General features: G+C 36.7%; 1 protein-coding gene across 1 annotated transcript in view; it reads right to left on the minus strand.

Annotated features, from left to right (window-relative positions):
• TDRD9 (tudor domain containing 9) overlaps window positions 1-20,783 on the minus strand; it is a 70,464-nt gene that overhangs the window by 25,138 nt on the left and 24,543 nt on the right. The window contains exons 3-16 of the mRNA XM_027887526.1: window positions 20,331-20,428; window positions 19,682-19,903; window positions 17,057-17,179; window positions 15,009-15,089; window positions 12,225-12,389; window positions 7,608-7,705; window positions 6,007-6,065; window positions 5,177-5,228; window positions 4,939-5,023; window positions 4,161-4,218; window positions 3,443-3,547; window positions 1,282-1,379; window positions 789-920; window positions 15-174 (exon numbers count right to left, since the gene is read on the minus strand). Coding sequence (XP_027743327.1) covers window positions 15-174; window positions 789-920; window positions 1,282-1,379; window positions 3,443-3,547; window positions 4,161-4,218; window positions 4,939-5,023; window positions 5,177-5,228; window positions 6,007-6,065; window positions 7,608-7,705; window positions 12,225-12,389; window positions 15,009-15,089; window positions 17,057-17,179; window positions 19,682-19,903; window positions 20,331-20,428 — 1,536 coding nt within the window. The remainder of the gene's footprint in view (window positions 1-14; window positions 175-788; window positions 921-1,281; window positions 1,380-3,442; window positions 3,548-4,160; window positions 4,219-4,938; window positions 5,024-5,176; window positions 5,229-6,006; window positions 6,066-7,607; window positions 7,706-12,224; window positions 12,390-15,008; window positions 15,090-17,056; window positions 17,180-19,681; window positions 19,904-20,330; window positions 20,429-20,783) is intronic.

Consider the following 20,783-nt stretch of genomic DNA (forward strand, 5'->3'; position numbering starts at 1 on the left):
GTTCTTTCAGTTACCTATAATGAGGCATTCCTCCAAGCACCCGAAGACATGCCCAAGGACTATCAATTTTCCAAGATACAGGTCCACTGGCAAGTGTATCAGTACTCTTCCTAAGAAAGTCAGCTCACCATCATGCAGATTTTCTTCTGTTTGCACACAGGCAAGTGCTCCCAGCTGGAGAAATTAAAATTTGTTCACTTTTAAAAGCTGACTTAGTAAATCCAAGACAATTTTTAAAGCCTAGTACTTTGGAAACCAAAGCTACTATCTCTATACTGGATATAAAAGCAAGCTACAAAGGATAAAAATATTATTTCTTATGCACTTTGGAGAAGAAAAAAAATGAAATGAAGATTCTAGCCCTTATCAACTTTATAACTGAAAAGCAAGGTCACCAACTTCCTTGTACAGATAAGAAGGGTATCTTCAGGCTGACCCCTACACATCATAAGACTAAGAACATGATTTATTACTTATTCACTTAATAAACAATAGCACTTAAAGTTCAAGATATCTTTTTGCCCCCATTTTTCTATTCTTTCTCACCACATGCTAATTCACAAGTATCATTACTCCCTGATGAAATTATAATCCTGTTTTAATGAATTACAGAAATTATGCTCAAGAGGATGGGAACCAAACAACAGTTCAGTGTGTGAAAAGATTCTCTAGACACAGTTAATATTTGATGTTCCAGTTAAGGTTACTACTACCTTAAATACCAAGAAAACCACTTCTACAGTATATTTCTATTACCTTGATTTTAACAACACTAAAAGAAAGCCTACCTCTTTCAGCTGAACTATGGTACGTTCGATGTCATCTACGTTGGGTGGAGAAAGAGCTGTTGCCAGCAAGGCTTTTGGTTCTCCCATATCCAGCTTTTTTAATTTTAAGACTGTACCTCCCAATGGGCAGCGCTGATGGGAAGACAACATTATTTTTACTTTAAGTGTGACAAAGTGTTTTATATGAAAAATAAGTTAAAAGTTACAATTTAGCAAAACCTGAAATTAATTTCGTGTAACTAACGTTATTTTTCTTTTGAGCAGATTGCTTATTTCTAATACACTCTGATTTTACTGGTATAATGCATTTCCTTCTATAGGAAAACTATACGGAATAGTCTGTTAGTTTTCTAGTCATTGCTACAACCATTAGCAACTTATCCAACTGTACACTGTCTTCAGGAAAAGTAAAGCAATAAGTTTTCTTCTCTGCTATGACCACATGCATTAAATAAACCCTTAATACTCCTAACCCTAAACCCAAAGGTCTTACCAGGATCTCAGGTTCTGACTTCTCTGGAATAAAGTTTGTCCAGAAAGCCTTGTACACCAGCCTGTAACAATACCCTCTGGAAACTCGTCCAGTGCGACCTTCACAGAAAAAAAAAAAAAACAAATCACTGATTTGTGAAGTGCCCAAGTTTTTTCCAAACCCATCCATCTACAAACCCTCTGGGCAGCTGAGCAGCAGACAACAGCTGATGCTGCAGGCTGAGCAGTGTTCTGCTCCCTTGCAGCAGACAGGCCCAGTGGTCAGATAAGGATAGGATGAAAACATTTTTCCTTCAAAGTAGCAGTAACTAACAAAAGAGTTACGTAAGTATTTCACTCGAATACCTCCTTCACTTAACTGCCCTCAAATCAACATCCATTTTTCTCAGTTGAATAGCACTTCCTATTTGACTCCACTGCTAGAAAAAAAATCTTCTATATAAACAACTTTTAAGATACAATGATAAACAGCAAAACATCTTTTATGATCTACTATTTACAGAAAACACAATGATTCAGAAGTCTGTCTTCACAAATCTGAAGACCATCCACTTCAACACACTACAGGGTACTCTTCTCAGTGAGATACACCACTAGGGAATTAGGCCATACTTTTAAGTCACATGCATAACAAGTCCAAGTCTTCTACCCAAAATGCTGCTTTTACTGGTTGTATATTGGCTGGCTGTTATAAACTACACTGACTCTGAGCCAAATGGAAATAAAGCTGTGTATTGGGTTTCACAGTGAAGTTTTGAGAGGGGGAGGTCTTCTGTGAAAAGCTGCTGGAAGCTTCCCCCACGTCTAAAGACAATGCCAGCCAGCTCCAGGATGGAATCACCACTGGCCAAGGCCAAGCCCACCAGCAGTGATGGCAGCACCTCTGAGATAAGGGATTTAAGAAGGGAAAAAAAGCCTGCTGCACAACAGCCACTGGAAGGGAGCGAGAATGTCAGAAAGAAACGACTCTGCAGACACCAAGGTCAGTGCAGAAGGAGGGGCAGGCTGTGCTCCAGACTCCAGAGCAGAGATGGCCCTGCAGACCATGGTGAAGACCATGGTGAGGCAGCTACGCCTCTGCAGCCCACAGAGGACCCCATCCCAGAGCAGGTGGATGCCTGAAGGAAGCTGTGACCTTGTAGAAACACACGCTGGAGAGAAGGCTCCTGGCAGGACATGTGGCCCCACAAAGCAAGGAGCAAGTTTGCTGGCAGGACTTACAACCCCATAGAGACCAAAAGTTTGTGAAGAACTGCAGCCCTTAGGAAGGACTCACATCGGAGGAGTCCATGGAGGAAGCAGTAGCTGAGGGAATGTGTGACGAACTGACCACAATCCCCATTTCCCATGCCCCTCTCCCACTTGCCAACAGAAGACAGAGAAACTGGGAGTGACACCAAGCCTGAGAAGAAGGGAGAAGTAGGGGGAAAGTGTTTGAATTTTATTTCTCATTACCCCATTACCATTTCCTCAAGCAAAGTCTGTTTTGCCTGGGATGGTAATTGCTAAATGATCTCCCTGTCTTCAACTCAAACCTTAAACCTTCTGTCATCATTTTTCCCCCCCCATCCAGTTGAGCAGAGGGGAGTGGTAGAGCAGCTTTGGCACCCAGCTGTAATTGTGAAGTCCTCATAATATTTAAGAATGGTGATATTTTTACATCTAAGGATGTCACTGTTATTAATTTATTTAGTACCATTTTTGACTGAAACTAAAGGATGTTGATATTAAAGAGTACTGTCTTACTAGACTAGTCAATATAAAATCTTATTTAGCCTTGTGGTATGAGCACTAGTCTAAACTAGAGACTCTGCTGTGGATATTTCAACTGATTTAATGGTGACACATGGACATGAAAGCTTCTTTTACTTTTGAAACTCACAAGCAGTTAATAAATACCTAGCAGTATCTCGCAGTACCTATCTCCCCTTTTTTTGTTCAATAAAACACAAAACATTCCCCCAGAAAAAACTCGAGCAAAATAAAATATTCATACATAGTTGTTTAATCACATTTTTGTATCCTGACATGGTAAAGAATTATCAACTATTAGTGGCAAAAATAATCTGTTAATTTTACTGTGAATAAAATGAAAAGCAACACAGAATTCTCCATGAAGGTCAGCTTCTAAAATTCCTTTACACTACCTCTTGTCATCTTACCTTTTCTTTGATTACAGTTTGTTTTAGATGCCCAGATAAGTCTCAAACTTTGGTAATTAGTTTCCTTGTCACAAACCAAAGCTTTAGTTAAGCAGAAATCTATCACTGCAATTAAGAAAAGAAATAGTACACTATGAAACAATTTATCCTCATGGCAATGGAAAGAAATATTGGCTGATTTTGTATTTTCAGAAAAGGAAAGTTTAAATAACTTGAATAGCAAATAAGAGAACACCAGATTTATAAAAAAAAATAGACCCAGGATACTCTGAACACTAAGAGAACTGGTAAGAGATTTTAACGTAAATATAACAAAGAACTAGTGTAGATGACAATCATTAAAAGGCAATCACTTCTGCGTTTAGAAATTCCGTATCAGAACTGGTTAAGCAGATGCATTTATTTCAAAATGTAGTTCAGAATGTGATTTAAAGGCTTAACTTTGTGACATGAGGTCTGATTTTGCTTGTTACTGCATTTAAAATTATCCCCCCAGTGAAGATTAAAACCAACTCCCCACTCAGTAGCTCTATTTGTTTGTATATTCAGATTTCTCTGTTCTCCATTGTGAAAGCAAGAATTCAACAACTGTCAAAATTCCCCTCCAACAGCAATACTCTGTAAAATGGTGACATGTTGTAGGGACTTTACCCAGGCACAAGTAAGGAAAATATTACAAATACAGTGTATACAGAATTACAAGGTTTAGATGACTTACCATACTTCACATCAGGCACTGTTACAGAGCTCTCAGCTATGTTGGTAGCTAGAATAATCTGCATTTTGAAGCAAAAAATGAGCAATGAATGCATAAAGAAAAATACTGGCATTAATGTTTCTACATGAAAAACCCAATTTGCTATGAAGAACTACAAATATAGTGGCAACACAGCATTTCTACTTTTTATACTAAAAAAAGCAATATGACACAAGGCAATACAAGAAAGCTTTATTTTCTTGTTCCAAACTCAGAAAAAATGTAATAAAGTAGTATAGCATAGGAATACAGAGGAAGATTGGAAATATTTCCTTATGCCTTTGCATAACAAAATATCATACTATCAGCAGCAATATTTTATTAGTGACAGCAGGTGAAGAAGACCAAGACAACAGCCAAAATGTGGGGACAAAGCAGGTCAGAATCCCCCAAACCAGGGCACTGTTTAACTATTCAGTGCCACCAGCAGCATGCTACTGTCATACAGGTGCAAGAACCAACAAACACAAACTACTCTGAAGGATAAAATGAGCATCACACAATAGTCTAAGGATAACTTTCTGTTACTGCACTTCTCTTGAGGTTTAAAGACCAGTTAAAAGAACAGCTTGGTAAGAAAGGCAATCAGTTCACACACTGAAGAATGAAACTGCTTTGTCCTCACAAAATTATCTGAGTTAGAACAGCTAATATTACTTATATACATTATTATTTGCTATTACTACTCCAGCAAAAGGTTTCACATGCTTTAAAAAAGTAATGATTCAACAATATTTACTTTTCTGTAGCCAGGAACTGTAGCCAAAAATACTTCATTTTGTTCCTCCAATGTCACACATGAGTGAAGTGGGTACACTTGCCACCTAAAGAAAACATATTAGTGAAATATTTACTAGTGCAAGAATAAAGAAATTGATTACACTTCTGTGCTAAATCCCATTATGTACTTAGAACTCATACAGCTGAAAAACTCATGTTCAGGCTTAAGTGAACTGAAACAAATGGGTCTAACTTACCTTTTAAACTTATCTGAGAGGCATGAGTGCATGTATCTTATTTCAGCCAAACCTAGGGAAAAAGTAACCATGAGTTTGTTTTCATTTTAGTCATCACTAACAATTCTAAAACATCTATTTCAATTCTTATTTGACTTTCACTCTTACCTCCCTTTCACCCTATAATAAAAACAGTAGAAGAGTCAGGCAGCAAATGTAATAATGAGTCACTGAAACACAGCGAGTCAATTTTTCAAGAGCCATTCTGCATTAATTTTACAGTTACTAAAGTGAAATTGCAACACCAGATATAAAGCCCATCTGACAACACCCCATTATTATCCCTCATTTCAGTTTCTTGCAGTTGACAGTGCTCACCACATGCTGAATGTCTGGATTAGGCTACAACTGGGTACTTCAGTCAAAACAAGTTCTTTCAAAGAGCAGAGCCAAGGGAAAGAAAACCTGCTGTTTCTGCCTTAGCCATCTTATCTTTGGCAGCTGCAGTGCCCATTCTCTGGGCCACGGATTTCACACCTGCCAGGGGAAATCCTATGACTAAGGGAGTCTTGCTACCTTCCTGAATACCTGCACAGACACCAACATTTCTGAGAAGCCTAGTTTACTTCTTATTGAGGTTTCCATTCCAATAGCCCCATTTTCAAAATCTGTACAACACAGAGATTCCCTGGTTAGACGTTAAAAATGAAATTATTCTGTAACTTCAGTACAGGATTGCTGCACTTTTCAGCAAAGGCCAAACGCATTTTGAGCAACTGGACGTGAAATATTTATGCATTCTTTATATGACTGTCACCTGACTTCAGGTGATGTATTAGACATACACTCACCTGGCAAAAACACCAGCACACTGCCCCGTTCCAGTGCATCCCTCGAGTTGTTTTCCTTCCTAAGAGGAATATGAAGTTTCATTAGCTTTACAATATCAGTCTAACTTCATTATCCCAAGTTATTTTATTCTGAAAGAACAAGCAGAACTGCACACTTTTTGTAACATGCATTATTTAAACTTCTGAACAAATGTAATTCAAACCATTACTTGTGACTATGTTTTCTGAAAAGCACGGTATATACATTGCAACCAGAGCATTAGGTTTATTTTTTTCCTCAAAACTGTGTCAAAATAGAAACATTCTTATTCAGCAATGAAATTAATCAGAATTAGGTTACCAAAGATCTTGAACTCAAAACACAGTATACCAGTACATAATTATATGCAAACTTATTCAGCAATTTTTTTAAATATCTGTAATGTCCTTGTATTCTAAAAATACCACTAGACACCTTGAACAAAAGCTGAATAATGTATAAATCCCAATCATATTATCAAGAACTACAGGTCATGACAGACATGGAGGGAAACATCTTTGATTGATCTGTTGTGAGTCAAAATCACCTTATGAGAATCTAGAACTCATATTGTTCTGCTGTATTCATTCCTGATGTAAAATTTTAGAGTAGTGACTGAAAAATACCTGAAAAAAACTATATAATAAACAGAAAGTATAGTTTTTTACTGGAAGGTACAAAACAATGTGCATATTAACCCTCTTGGTATTCGAAAGCTGAAATGCTAATTCCTTCATATTTCCTTATTAAAGGTAGCTTATCAGTAAAAGCATAATTTGGCTATTATAAACTACAAGATAACAGCTTAATTAATTAAATCAAAAGAAATAACCACAAAGAAAAGCTTAGAACTCACTATACATTGTAAAAAAGAACCAAGTTTTTTTTATTTATGTACCTCCATCAACAGTTCTACTTCAGTGGTTCACCTAATAATTGCTCAAATGAGCTTATTTAACATTTTCTTAGAATGTCAAAGTTTACATAGTACTAAGTCTAAAAAGAAAAAAATTAAGCTTACAAAACAAAATTACTTTTCCAACATACTTTTATAGATTATTTGGAAACAAAAAACATTCCTGAACTTAATACACAGCATTAGATCAAAATTGTAGGGGCAACTTCATTACATTTGCAGATACTAGACATCAATTTACAAAACACAGAGAGGAACACAAATCAATATTTACTTATTTCAAATTAAATTAAGGACTTAAATAGCTAGTGAAAATTAATGCCTAATTTTTATTCTTTTTTTTTTTCATGGATTACTACATGTTTTCATTTATAATACAAAAGAGTTGCTCCAGTTTTACTCTTCATATAAACAATATTTGGCTCTGGTCTACAGCAAAGAATATAGTTTCCATACAACACTGTTGTCTTGAATGACACACTCCAGGGAATGAAGTGTATTTCAAGAATACAAGGTAGAAATCAAACAAATATAGAAAATGAAAGCAGAGATACATGTAAAATTAAGTTACCACTAATAACTATAATACATGAGCTGCTGCTGCTGCTTAATTAGTGTCTCATTTCCCCAAGAACCTCTGATTCCAGATTTTGAACTGTGTCTTACCTCTTCATCTCAAACTCATCAAATGACTCAATCAGAGACACTGCTACATCATACATTTTCTTTTTTATCACTGGTTCCTCAATGCTTTGAGAATGAAGCTGTTTGGAGAAGCAGGTATTGAGGTTAGCACAGTATAACAGGCAGAAAGACTGTAACTCACATATATATTTCAAGTAGTCAAGTGCTTTTCAATTAAAACTGATTCAGTAGAGAAGCTTGAACAAAGAAGTAACTTCATCTGATGCACTCATCATCTTCTAGGCAGATATTTTTCTTCAGCAATGTAACTGTTCTTATGCTAAAGAAGTAATTCTGGTATTTACCTACTTAAGATAAGCACTAGGCCACCTTTCATTAGTTTTCAGGACACACTCCTTATCTAGAAGTGTTAAGCACATGAGACTGATCACAACCCATGGGAACAGGATGACAAGGAGAGGAATTTATATAAGGAAGGTACAATGCTTCTCACACCTACTATACTGCAGCTCTCTACCTGAGGGCACAGAAATCACAGTACCTTACTCAATTAAACCGTTTTTGCATTTAATGGATCTTGTCTTTTAGGTCATCCTCTGTCAAAGAATTATAATATTACACATTTTTCTGTTGTAGGGAAAGTTGGTTTTGATCACTGCTCACCTTTCATTCTCAGCGTTTCTCCTCATTCTAGTGAGAACTCTTTACTGGACCAAGAGTTTGAGAGCTAATAATCACAGAAAACTGAACTATCTAAACTATTAAAATGAAATTAGTTATTTTTCTACCAGTTTCCCTCCTGAAGGAGTTCATGACAGAATCACAAAAGCATTGCTACTAGCACCAATCTGGCAACACCAATTTAGATCAGCCTTTGCTACTGCAACCTCTGTCCTCAGTTTTCCACCCCTTATATCATGTAACCCTGGGTGGTCTTGGTGGTCTTTGGAAAGACTCCTTTCTGAAAATCCTGAAACAATTATTCTACTTTCTTCTGGCAGAGGATGGGTTAGGGGATCAAAAAGAGCCATCTATGGTTAATATTCTTTCCACTTTTCTGGTCTCCTTGAAATCGATCAGCCAGGTAGACTTTTCAGGTGGACAACTCTGTCAGTCCCAGAGCTTCTGACCTGCAATTTACACCGGCTTCCAGTGTAGCTTGATTAGTCCATCAGAAAACAGAAAACATTACTTATCAAAAATACTTGAATACTTTTTTTTTTTTAATGCCCCAATATATGTGAAAAATCTAAGTGATTTATCTCTTCTGGGTTGCTAGAATGTAAGATTTTAGGGTTCATATTATCCCTGCTCAAGTAACTGTCAAATTTGTCTTTGCAATTTTTGCTACCGATTGTATCTTTAGTATTCTTTAACATGACAAAGATTCCACATCTCTCCTAATAAAAGGTAACAATGTGACAAACAGAGAATCCAAAAGCCCAGTCAGACCTGACTGGAATAATCTAACACAGTCAAAATAGCTTTTGACAGCAGTTCACTACCTTCATCAGGACTCTGACTCCAGTTCCAGTGATACGAAGTTTTCACCTTTGCAAGCCAAAAACGGCTTTGCATTTTTGCACTGCTTCATTTTTTTTTAAGTCTGATCATTGAGTTAACCATACAATTAATTTGCATTTCCTATCTGTAATACTATCCATTACAACAGGAAAGGATTTACACAACTAGCTTTAAAACTGCCCATAGACGGAACCTTTATGCACTTTTCACAAAGCCTGTGTTTCAATGATTCCTTCGGGCTTGCTGATATGACAGAATCATGATCCCGTTAAAACATCCAGAACAACATGCTTACAAAGCCCACCATGCAAAAGAAACTACTTTTTATAAGCCCATGCTCACAAATTAAACAACAGCACCTACAAATGACCCCATATCTGGACAAGGATAAGCCAGTGTTACACTGAAGAGTTTCTCGCTTCTTTCTCTCTTATTCTTTCCTACAGATGAAGCCATTCAAGTGAAAAGCTTTATCTTTGATTCAGCTAGATGTCTGTACAGACACAGCAAAGGGTTTACTGCAAACAGGCATACAGAAGAAAAAATAATGATGGTGTTTTTATTTATCTTCCAAATCACAACTGATACCAATGAATTCACAAATTATCCAAGTCAGAACTACCCAAAGAAAATTTTTTTTTTCAAGCATTGTTTTAAAACATTAATCCCATGCAGAAATAAATGATGTATTAAAGCCAAGAGCTCTGCAGGATTCATAAAGGATTCTATATTTGTACAGTAACACCCAATTATTTTAAGATTTTTGAGAATGGGCAAAGGTTCATGGATCACAGCAAAGGGACAGTTACAAAGGACTAAACTGATTTCAACCGAGATGCTTTAAGGAATGAGTTAAGATTTATGAAATCTCATTTTATAGTTATTAATTTTAAAATCAAAAGGAAACCTGGAAAAATCCTGTTTATCTAAAGAGCAAAGACTGCTTTTACTCTTAACTGCTGTATCCTTTTATGTGAATTTTACAGGTTTTTATAAGTGAAAATAAAACATCAAGAACTAAAGCCTGAAGCCTGTACCTCAGGCAGTTATCCAACTGATTGTGATTTTAGCATGATGAAAGATGTGCCCCTGCTTCCATATGGCAGCATTAGCTCATTAACTGTCTTAACTCTCCTGTTCCACTTTCGCTTTATTAAGATGTTACACAAATCTCAAACCTTCCATGTTTTTAAACACTTTTTAATTATAACTAGTATTCAGAGAAAACCTTCACACACAGCACTGTAAGAAACAGGACAGAGGCCAAGCATCAGTGCTTTACAATTCGATTTCTTCTCTTTTTTTTTTCATATATATAAAAAAAAAAAAATCAAAAGCATTTATATGTTTCTATTGTTGCCCTAAGGCACAAGTAACTTCTTGGACAAACAAAATCTCCTTGTCCTGCTGAACAACAGAATGGCTACAGATAGGTCAACACAAGATAAAGAATCAGATGAGAAGTTTAAAAAAAACCCCAAAACAAAATAAACACAGAGATAATAAAAAGTAAAAAAGGCCTAAGCACTGAAAGCAGTTCCTTTTGTTCTTGATCTGAGGTGAAAGGTGTGGAAGCAGACATTCAGCTCAAAACGCAGCGATGACAAATCCAACTTGACTGAAGTAAACTCCTCACTGAATTTCTTGTTTATCTTTTTGCTGTCATTATCAGAAACTTTTTACAAAACCCCCATGTATTACATAATCTTCTCCACATTATCTATCTGAGCTGCCATACTAATGTATAAATACTGATGGGTCAACTGCTATAAGAACCGAGTTTACTGTTTTTTGGTTGCATTAAAACTTCACAGTTTGACAGCCTTTTTAGTTTGCCTGTTTTGAGGCATAACTAATGCCTGTGTTGTGTACAGCATAAGCAATTATCTCCTGGGTTTCTCAAACTACCTGCCTGTTTTATTTCACTATTTTATTTTCTGCAGAATTGAGGGATGAAAGCTAAATACTCACAGGGTGTTCACACACTGCTTCTTTTCAAGTGCAGCCCTCATCTTCTTCATTGTAATAACAGCATTCCGAATTATCAAAACTGACCAATAATTACTCCCATGTCCTAGTTGTTTTTGGAGTGGGTATCACAATTAAAGCCTGAGTGCATTTGCTGTACTTTGCTTTAACCTGTTTACTTTGCCTTGAACCATAATACTGGAAGAGTTCACTCAAGTGAATTCCTACACAGCTGCTTCTCAAATGTAAAACAACCTCCCCTATTGTAAAACCACAGAAAACAAATTAATTCACATTTACATTAATTCATTCATTATCTGATGTCTACACAAATACTTGCTATAAAATAGCAAGTCAGGAGCTCTACAAACCAAATATTCAAAATACAATCTGTGCAGTTTATAAGCTAAAGATTGATACAGCAAACAAATCTTCAGCCACTACCACCCTCCTTTGGCATCAGAGCAGCAGCTCTCCAGTGCAGCCATAACGCCTGTCAAGTGCCCACCAGGGATCTGAGAAGTAGCTGTTATTCCAACATATTTTCATTACTCAAAATTACGCATTTGCCATGGTGGCCTAAGAGCTACAACAGAAATACTTTCAAAACTGCTGCATAACATCTCTTGGTTTTATTAAGGGAAAAAAAAAAAAAGGGGAAAGAAAAAAAAGAATAGGAAATCCTCAGTCGAGAGAGAAGCCAATTTGGCATCATCGAATTTCTAACCACAAATGCTTGTTTTCTGATGAGTCTCTTCATTTCATGGCACTTTCTGCCTTTGATACATAATACCAACATGGACCATCCCAGTAAATATTAAAGTTTTCTCAGATATATTTAAAGTGATCTGTAAAATTTTTACTATGTTACTTTCTGCACAGAATTTTGCATTGCTCACCCTAAATGCAAGCTCCTGAACAAAACACCTCATACTACTTAAAATTCCCAGCACCTTGCATTCCATTTCTGTTACATGAAAGAAACTAGTGTGCTGGTAAGAAGAGTCCTACTTTATCATCAAGTATTAATTCTTACCTAGAACTGTAATGTAAAATTGGTTATTTGTAATTTTATTACACAGTTTGACTGACTGTTCCAATTCCTTTCTTACTCTGTCCAAAGAAATGAAATTAGATTTACGCTACCTTGAAATCAACAGTGTCCTTTAAATCATCAAGATAATATTCTTCAACTGCAAAAGGTTTGCCTTCCACCTTAAATACACAGACTGGATTCAGTCCATTAGGAAATGGAAGTGCAAAGTAATCAGCAAATTCTTTAGAGTTGATGGAAGCAGACATCAATATCACCTGTTAAAAAAAATGCATAGCAAACATAAAGCATTAATTTTAACACAAAATGCCCTGCTACATGAAAATCTCCACTCATTCTTTATGCTAAAAGGGTCTAATTTTGGTTACAACAGGTACATTACCTAAGCACAAGTAAGACAACCAAGGTTATATGCTTAAGAAACCCAATCTAGCATATGAAGAAAGGTAAGCACCTGTAAGAGAATGGCTCAGGATAGATGCCTAGGGCAGAGAACACGGCAGAAGCTCAACCAAAACCATAGAGTACACTTGATAAAATGCCAGAACAAAAATGCCACAAAATACATCCAAAAGAGCATCCCCCTTCCACAGTGACAGGAACGCAAGCTAATGAAGGGGGCCTTGTACCACAGTGCTCAGCTCCAGATCACAGGTAAAAATACACAAGAGAGGGCAGATTAAACCATGGAATCATTTAACACAATCCTGAAAGGACATAATTCTGCAAATATTATATGAAACTTGTCCCACTACAGCAAGAACTGCCTCGTGCCTCAACAAATAGTGGTTCACCTACACCAGGACAATAGGCTGAATGTAACCTTCCCTGAAGGCTACTGAAACAAAACCCAACCTAAATTATTTTATCTGCAGTTACAGGCAAGGAATATTAAACTATCTCTTCTTCTAGACAGTCTTTATAATTTGGACTCTGTAGTCTGCACAGAGCCTTTCCAAACTGAAAGGAAGTGACAGATTCTTAACAGAGTGCCTGAAGGATCACGAACTAAGAGTTTAATTTACTCCTAAATCAGAAATTCAACAAGCCCATATCCCCAACATGGCAGATAAATGCACTGGAATCGAGGGTAATCAAAGCAGACAGTTCCTCAAGATAGAGCAGTCCAAAACCACTTGTACAGCCTGGAAATGTCTAAAGACCCACCACATAATACCAAGAACTGTTATTAGTCACTACTAGAAACTGCACTGTTTGGTCTGACCCAATAGAGCCTCTCTTACAGTGTCAGGTTTCCTTGCAACAATCCTATCCCAGCAAGATCAACCTTAGAACAATCCAATGGCTACTCTGCAATCTAAAAATAATAACCTGCACCAGCCACCTGCCACAAAAACTCAGCATAGTTGGCAGGTGACCACAGCAGGTAGTTCTTGTCCTCAGTACATCAGAATTACTCTTGCCATCCTGTTAGTTAATGCAACGTTGAATAACCTGCTATTTCTGAGGTCTGCAATGTCCAAATTAGGAAACAAACAGCTCATATGTATTTCATATCATCTTGAGTTATAAATGTTTTGCTTCCCCCTAAACAGGTATCCTTGCACACTTTTGTTTCATGAATCCAGGGAGGCTGGGAGGAAAACCTTACATGTTCTGATGAACTTGCCACATGATCAAAGCCCCCTTTCTTTACAGTTTTTCAAAAGGGGCTGAAAAGGGAGGAAGTAGGAGACACTGGGCTTAGTGTATAAATTCAAACTGAGTTACCCATTCCGCTCTGCTAAGAGATTTAAATGGAATTATAGAGGAAAAGAAAAAAGTATTTCAGACACCTGTAACAGAAAAATGTTTTCTAAGAGAAAAGATGACAGGGCCTGTAGGGATTCTTGCCATTGACACCAACCACGTAATAAGCATCAAGGGAAAGCTTTTCACAAACTTAGTTTGATTAAATTATCGGTCTTCTCAATACATAGAGCCAAGTGCTAAAAAAGGCTGAATACTTTCATATTACTGTCTCTGAATTTAAAGACAAGAGAGTTTTCTTATCAGCCTGAAAAGGGATTAAAAAGTGAAAGATGTGAAGAGCACCATCGTGCCCTATGCCAACTAGAAAGCAATTTAAGTGACAGCATGTTTGGAAGATCTCAAGACCAAGTTATCCGAGTTCAAATCAATGTGATGGACTGCACTCAAGAACACAGATTCCCTTCCAATGGCAAGAAAAACAGCCAAACCAGAACTACAGTTATGTCTGTTTTGCACAGAAAAAGTCACATTAACTAAGCAATTAACTGAAGACACAGTCTCACAAAATAGCTGCAGTCCCAAATAGCTGCACAAAGATAGTGATTTAGCCTAACTCCCTCACCCGTATTTAATTAAAGAGTTTATTACTGAGACACAAAGACTAAGTATGTCATGCTAAATGTCTGTAAAAGTCTGCTTTAGTACAAGGTATAAGTGCCTAACATGCACAGAAAAACCTCAGATACGTTTTAGTACCAGTTCTGCCCAGAAATTACAATACAGCGTTTGTCTTTTGCTATTTTTCTCCCTTTAACAAAAAAAGCTCAGTATTTCCAGGAGTTAATGCTACCATATTTAACCAAGGATAAGCACTGCCCTCAATACCCAATATGTAATTCTAGTCAAATTACCATCTTGCATTTTTTAGCCTTAAGCAGGCTTTAGAAACTAATGCATTTTAACATGAGGGGGGAAAAAAAAGTCTCTCAGAATACATTATAGCAGCCAGGAAAAGAGTGCCCTTTAGCTTGCTTACTTATGAAGAGCAGCAAACTCAATAGTATTTTACTGCAAAATAACAACATAACAATTTCTTGTACATTCTTTGAAACGTGCAAAAATATTCTTGTGAAAAGAAGCAGCAGAATTCAGTTTGAACCCACCTTCACAGACTGTGAATTTGTATGTAATAGTTTACGGGTCATCAAGAGCAAGAAATCCATTTCTTCTGTACGCTCATGCACCTGGAAGACATTATGCACAATTTAATTTTAATTAATTCATGATCTTTTTGAAAATCTCTTATTTTCCTACTCAATTTATGCTTTGTTTTTGTAACTTGGAATAACAATACATTTTATAGAAGAAAACACCGTTTGAGACTATGTACTTTAATCGCTTCAAAATCCCAACAAGGCTGTTCAGATGACTACACCACCTTTTGTGAAAATCTTATATCATTATCATTAAATCATGGAAATCATAGAATAATGACTAGAAAACCAATCATCAGCTCCAGCCACTGATTCTATTAGAGTTGGCAATAACAGCTGAAGCAATACTGATGCTGGGTGAATCAACTGTACTGATAAAATCACAAATGAGCCAGGAAGGGACTAGGTTGGTTTGTTTGCAAACTAGGTAAATTGAATAGATGTGTCCCATTCTCAATGGCTTCTAGCTTCTGATTGCTCCTTGCAGTTCAGCAAATACTTCTCAACATTATCCATGATGATCATATCCCTTTCTTGAATTGCAGTTTAAATATATAAAGTGCAGTAGCTTCTTCTGGAGCTCAGCCTTTAGAGGTCAACATTCAAGTCCTGTAAGGTAATTAGCATACTCTAACATAATATATTCAATACTGTCCCACTACAAAAACAATTAAGTAAGGCAGTTTTCAGGCTGACAGTAAGGTCTTGCTGTAGGAAGTCAAGATTTTTGGTCTAGGTTTGTTTAGGTATGCTCCTAAATGTCTGCAGTACTCTAAGAGAACTAAGACTTGCAATTAAAAATGTCATGGAAAACATTTGCTTAATAAAACAGTGACTGTTGGCTCAAGATCACAATCTCTGTATTAGAAGTGGGGAAAAAGGCGGAATATAGGGAACAGGAGGGACTAGAATTTTGGCTGGGGAAATGGGACAGCGTTGTATTTCCTTATCTTTGGCTTTAAAGTGTTAAGGTTTGCAAGGTTGATAATACATTATAGAGTGCTCAAATCTTTTCCATGAAGACAACTGGTACAATTCTTTTGGGTTTTTTTTGGTTCTTTTGACTGTTTGAATGAAGTCCTAAAATTTCTTCATATGAAAATGTACCTATTTGCTCAGTCTTTTCCAGGTTTCCAACATGCCACTTCAAGTGCAGTCATGACAGCTTTCCTTGTTACTGTAATAGTCTAATGGTATATCAAGTACTGTCTCCCTGCTCCTCCAATATCCAAGAATTAAAGTTGCTCTCAGCTACAATACCATAATGGAATAAAAATGAAAACCAACACTTATAAAGCAAATAAACAAACAAAATAAATAATCAATCCCAACCAACTAAAAGAAAATCAAACAAACCCAACAAAACCTTAAGCCCTTTCCTGTATCACTACATCCCAAGATGTCTTACATTTCATTTGTGATTTCTGTTGTTTACGAAAGCACAATCTGACATCTGACTACAATGAACAGTCAAATATTGCTTCCCATGTAAAGTAAGCACAGAAACATGTAAAAATATACAAATTACAAAACCCTACAAGTGTGTTTTCTTTAGCTTTTTGGTGAAGTGACAGCAATAATAATGAATCCACATGAATGAACTGTAAATCCAGCCAGAAAACAGAACTTTCACAGGAGTATTTTTCAGGTTATCCCTGAAAAATAAAGACTCTTTGTAATACCTAAGTGTATGAAAACTAGCTGCCTCTTCCTAGTAGGCCTAGCCAGACATGTTCTTGAATTCTACACAGTGGATTTCAAAAAAACATTTCAAGACACCTGTATCAAAAGCTAAGCACTCACAAAAACCCTCCCTACACCCTTAGTTCTAAACTTATTGCTCAAAGGAATGATGAGACAAGCCTATTTCAGCAAGTATTAGCTTAGACAACTTATACAAAACATCTTTACACGCAGATGTCTGCTTTTCTCTTGCATGAGCAACAAAAGATAAGGTTTTCTTAATATGAAATTTAAACTCATTTCCAACAACTTACTTCATCAATGAAAATATGCGTGAACTCAGTTAGGCTCTTGGCAGAAACTACTTTCTGAAGAAGAACTCCAGTTGTCATATACAGCAACCTTGTCTCCTTTGTTGAAACGTTCTCTAAACTCAACTAACAGCAATAAAAATACATGTTAGATGGAAAGAGATATTTAATATATTTACAGAAACATGCATCTGAAAGTACTCCAAAATGAAACACAATGTAAATCCATTCAAATTATTTACTTACACTTGTAGAAGTCTCTGTATTAAAGTGTTCTCAAAGCCCAGAACCAGTTAACTGTTTTTCTTTGGGAGAAATTTGTAAAAAATTTAAAGCTCTGAAGTTTACTAAGTATCAAAATTCCTTGCTGGGGGATTTAGCCTGAGAAGAATTCTTCAAAGACTTCTGAATGTATGTACATGATCCTTTCCACTAATATACAGAGCAAGAAGAAGATTTTGCCAAAATGAAGTTTGCTTACTAGACACGAAAGAGAAAGATGCGAAAGATACCACCAAGACCAACTTACTTCTGGAAGTTTTACAACCCTATGTTATGCAGTAGATTTCTGATTCCTAAAGTACTTGTTTAGCTATCTCAGGTGCTATCTCTACCCAGGCAGGCAGAGCTGTGACCATCTTTTTCACATGCAGCTTCTATATCAGCCTAGAGCAGATGCGTCCAAGCTCAGCTGTTTTACCTCTGTTTCTGCTCAGCTCACAAAAGTGCTGGTGAAACAAGCACAGCACATCCACATACACTGTCCTGAAGACAGTTTGGAAGCACAGCACCATTTTATGTCTTCAAGACTCATTAGCCTAATAAATCAATTTGGCAGTTTTACGACTGATTAACTCAAGGTATCAAATCACATCATAGATTTTTTTGTAGAACTTACTTTGAAAAAACCAACATACGTAACTGTTCTGGTATTGGCTGGGATAGAGTTAATTCCTTCTCCATAGCTGGTATAGTGCTGTGTTTTTGGGATTTAGTAAAATATCCATTACACTGGTGTTTTGGTTGTTGCTGTCATGTTCGTCCCAAGACAAGGACTTTTCTGTGGTTTGTGCTGTGTCCTTAAGGAGATACACAAAAAAACTGGGTGGGAGCACAGCTGGGACAGGTGACCTGAACTGGCTAAAGGGGATGTTCCACACTATAAAATGTCATGCCCAGTATGTAAACCAGGGATTTACCCCTAAGGGAACCAAGCAGGGATCAGGAACAGGGTCTGGCATCAGTCAGCAGGTGGTGAGCAATTGTATTGTGCATCACTTGAGTTTTTTTTTGTTATTACTTTTTAATCATTATTTACTATTCTTATTATATTTTAAACTGTTTCAATTACTAAACTGATCCTGTCTCAACCTATAAGTTTTATTTTGATTCTCCTCCCCATTCCACCAGGGTCGGGAGGGGTGGTGGGGTGAGGTGAGGGAACAGCTGTGTGGTGCTTCACTGCCAGATGGGCTTAAACCACAACAATAGCCCACAGTAACGCTACAAATATGATAGTTGGAGGTTATTAATACTGGTTTAGTTAAAATCTGAGGTAATGCCAGATCATAATCACAGAACTATCCTGAGTGTTCACCTCTCAGAACTGAAACTTGGTGATTAAGCCTTTTCACTTTGTTTTCCAACCTACCCAAAGAAAAATTAAACTTTGCAGTTGTGTTAAAAACAAAAAAGAAAAAAATATTTTTTCCTACTACAGTATTTGTTATAGATGCATCTGTCATCTAGACAAAAACCAGCATTCAGTAGGGATGACAATAAAGATCCTTTAAATGTAAAAATAAAGCTCATGTATCTGCACAGCCCTGTAATATGGCATTTCTGCAGGCCATAAGCTTTGCACTGAGTTTGCAAGGCCTTGGGACTAAGGCATGTCAGGCCAGCTCTCCCTGAATCTTTATTTATCTGCCTTCATTTTTGCTTTATTTGGTCTCATTGGGACAGGAATTTAGTGTAGTGTGGGGTTATAAAGGCCTGGTACAATAGTAGACACCTTGGGAAGCTGAGACAGAGGATGGGGCATGGAAGAAAGTGGATGTGGGGTAACAGATGCAGTAACCTGTGTCAAAGGAGGAAAGTGGCATCCAGTTTATAAATGGAAGGACAGAACTGATTTTGAAGCTGAGCTGGACAAAGCAAAAAGAGGAGACAGATTTAAGAGGAAAAACTAGTTCAAGTTTTCACATGCTAAGAAACAACAGGATGTTCACAAAACAATGTGGCCATAACTGCACAAAAGTTTTGATAGAGCTGACAGGTAAATGTGGTAAAGTCAAACTGATAAAGTATGTTAATTAAGGACTTTAAAAGTACAAAAGAAGACAGAATATAGTTCTCCTGCAACAATTTCAATGATTAATAATGTGTGTCCAATGCAGACAAATATTTCTGTGTGAGTCCCACTAGGATTTATAGTTTGTATTAAATCAACTTTAAAGTTGATTTAATTACAAACATTTAGCAGGAGACAGCTAGAAAACAGCCATTCTACTTTAAAAGCAGATTCTCTAACATTACTTCAGTGTGCTGGATCTGCTTGAAAGCAATTAAGAAAAAAGACACAGTACTTTTTAATGCATTTTTAAACACCGTTTGAAAATTCTGTACCTGGTATCCTACAAATCCACCCAGAGTCCATGATCGTTCCTTGCTAATCCACCTGGCAAGGCTGCTGGCACTGATCTTCCGAGGCTGGGTTACAGCAATGTTGCAGGGGATAGATTGCTGCATGCAATAATCCAGAACATACTGTGGAATCTGTGTGCTCTTACCACTGCCAGTTGCTCCTTCTACAATCACAACTGAATTGTTTTGTATCAGAGACAGTATCTGAAACAGTTTTTCAAGAAAACTCGTAAGTCTACAAAACAACTCAAAACGGATTTCTAACAGACTTCAAATATCAACAGCTTCCAGGCCACACATCTAATCTCTGTAAAACACTGTGCCATCACCTTCTAGGCATCTGGAGATAACTGGACTTCTAAAACACACCAGAAGATCACAGAAAAGAATATGGGCATACGCTCACATATTTCACATGAATATCTATAAAGTATAACAGCAATGATTTTTCCTCTAAGAATTTTTATACAGAGGTTTTGCACAAAGCCCACAAGTTTTGTACAATGTTTAAAACAAAACGTTTCCCTCTAAAAAACCAAAAAACCCCAGTCAAACAAAAAACCCAGTACCCCTAAAACCATATCAAATTATTTTCAGTTTTATTTCATGTGAGAAAGTACACTGACATTACCTTTTCCCTGTGTTTGGCTGTAGGCATGTTCACATATTTATGTTTAATTACTGGTATAGAAGTTGAATCACCTGATTCACACTGAGACAGTGAAGTACCTAGGCATAAAAATAACCAAAAATAATTTATTTCAATAGAGAAAAAGAAAATCCAGCAGGAGATTATCATCACAATATTTGGAAATCTAACTTCTTTAAAATTTGAATTGCATACCTGTAAGTATTAATAGAACTAATACTTTTAATATCAGTAGGTTGTTGGAGATTTTCTGGGTTTATGCAATTGCTGTTGTACTGGAAGCAACTGAAAAAACATTGCTTCTGTGTATAAAGCATCATCAGTGTAGGAAATGTATACAATTCTATATGCTTTTCTCTTAGTTTTGCACAGTTTGCATTACAATTGTCATCTACCTGTGCAGCCAAGAATTTACGATTCTGAAAAAATCTGCCT

Source organism: Empidonax traillii, unplaced genomic scaffold (genome assembly GCF_003031625.1).
Source record: "Empidonax traillii isolate 1590-97213 ecotype Southwest subspecies unplaced genomic scaffold, ASM303162v1 scaffold213:size761030, whole genome shotgun sequence".
Taxonomy (NCBI): domain Eukaryota; kingdom Metazoa; phylum Chordata; class Aves; order Passeriformes; family Tyrannidae; genus Empidonax; species Empidonax traillii.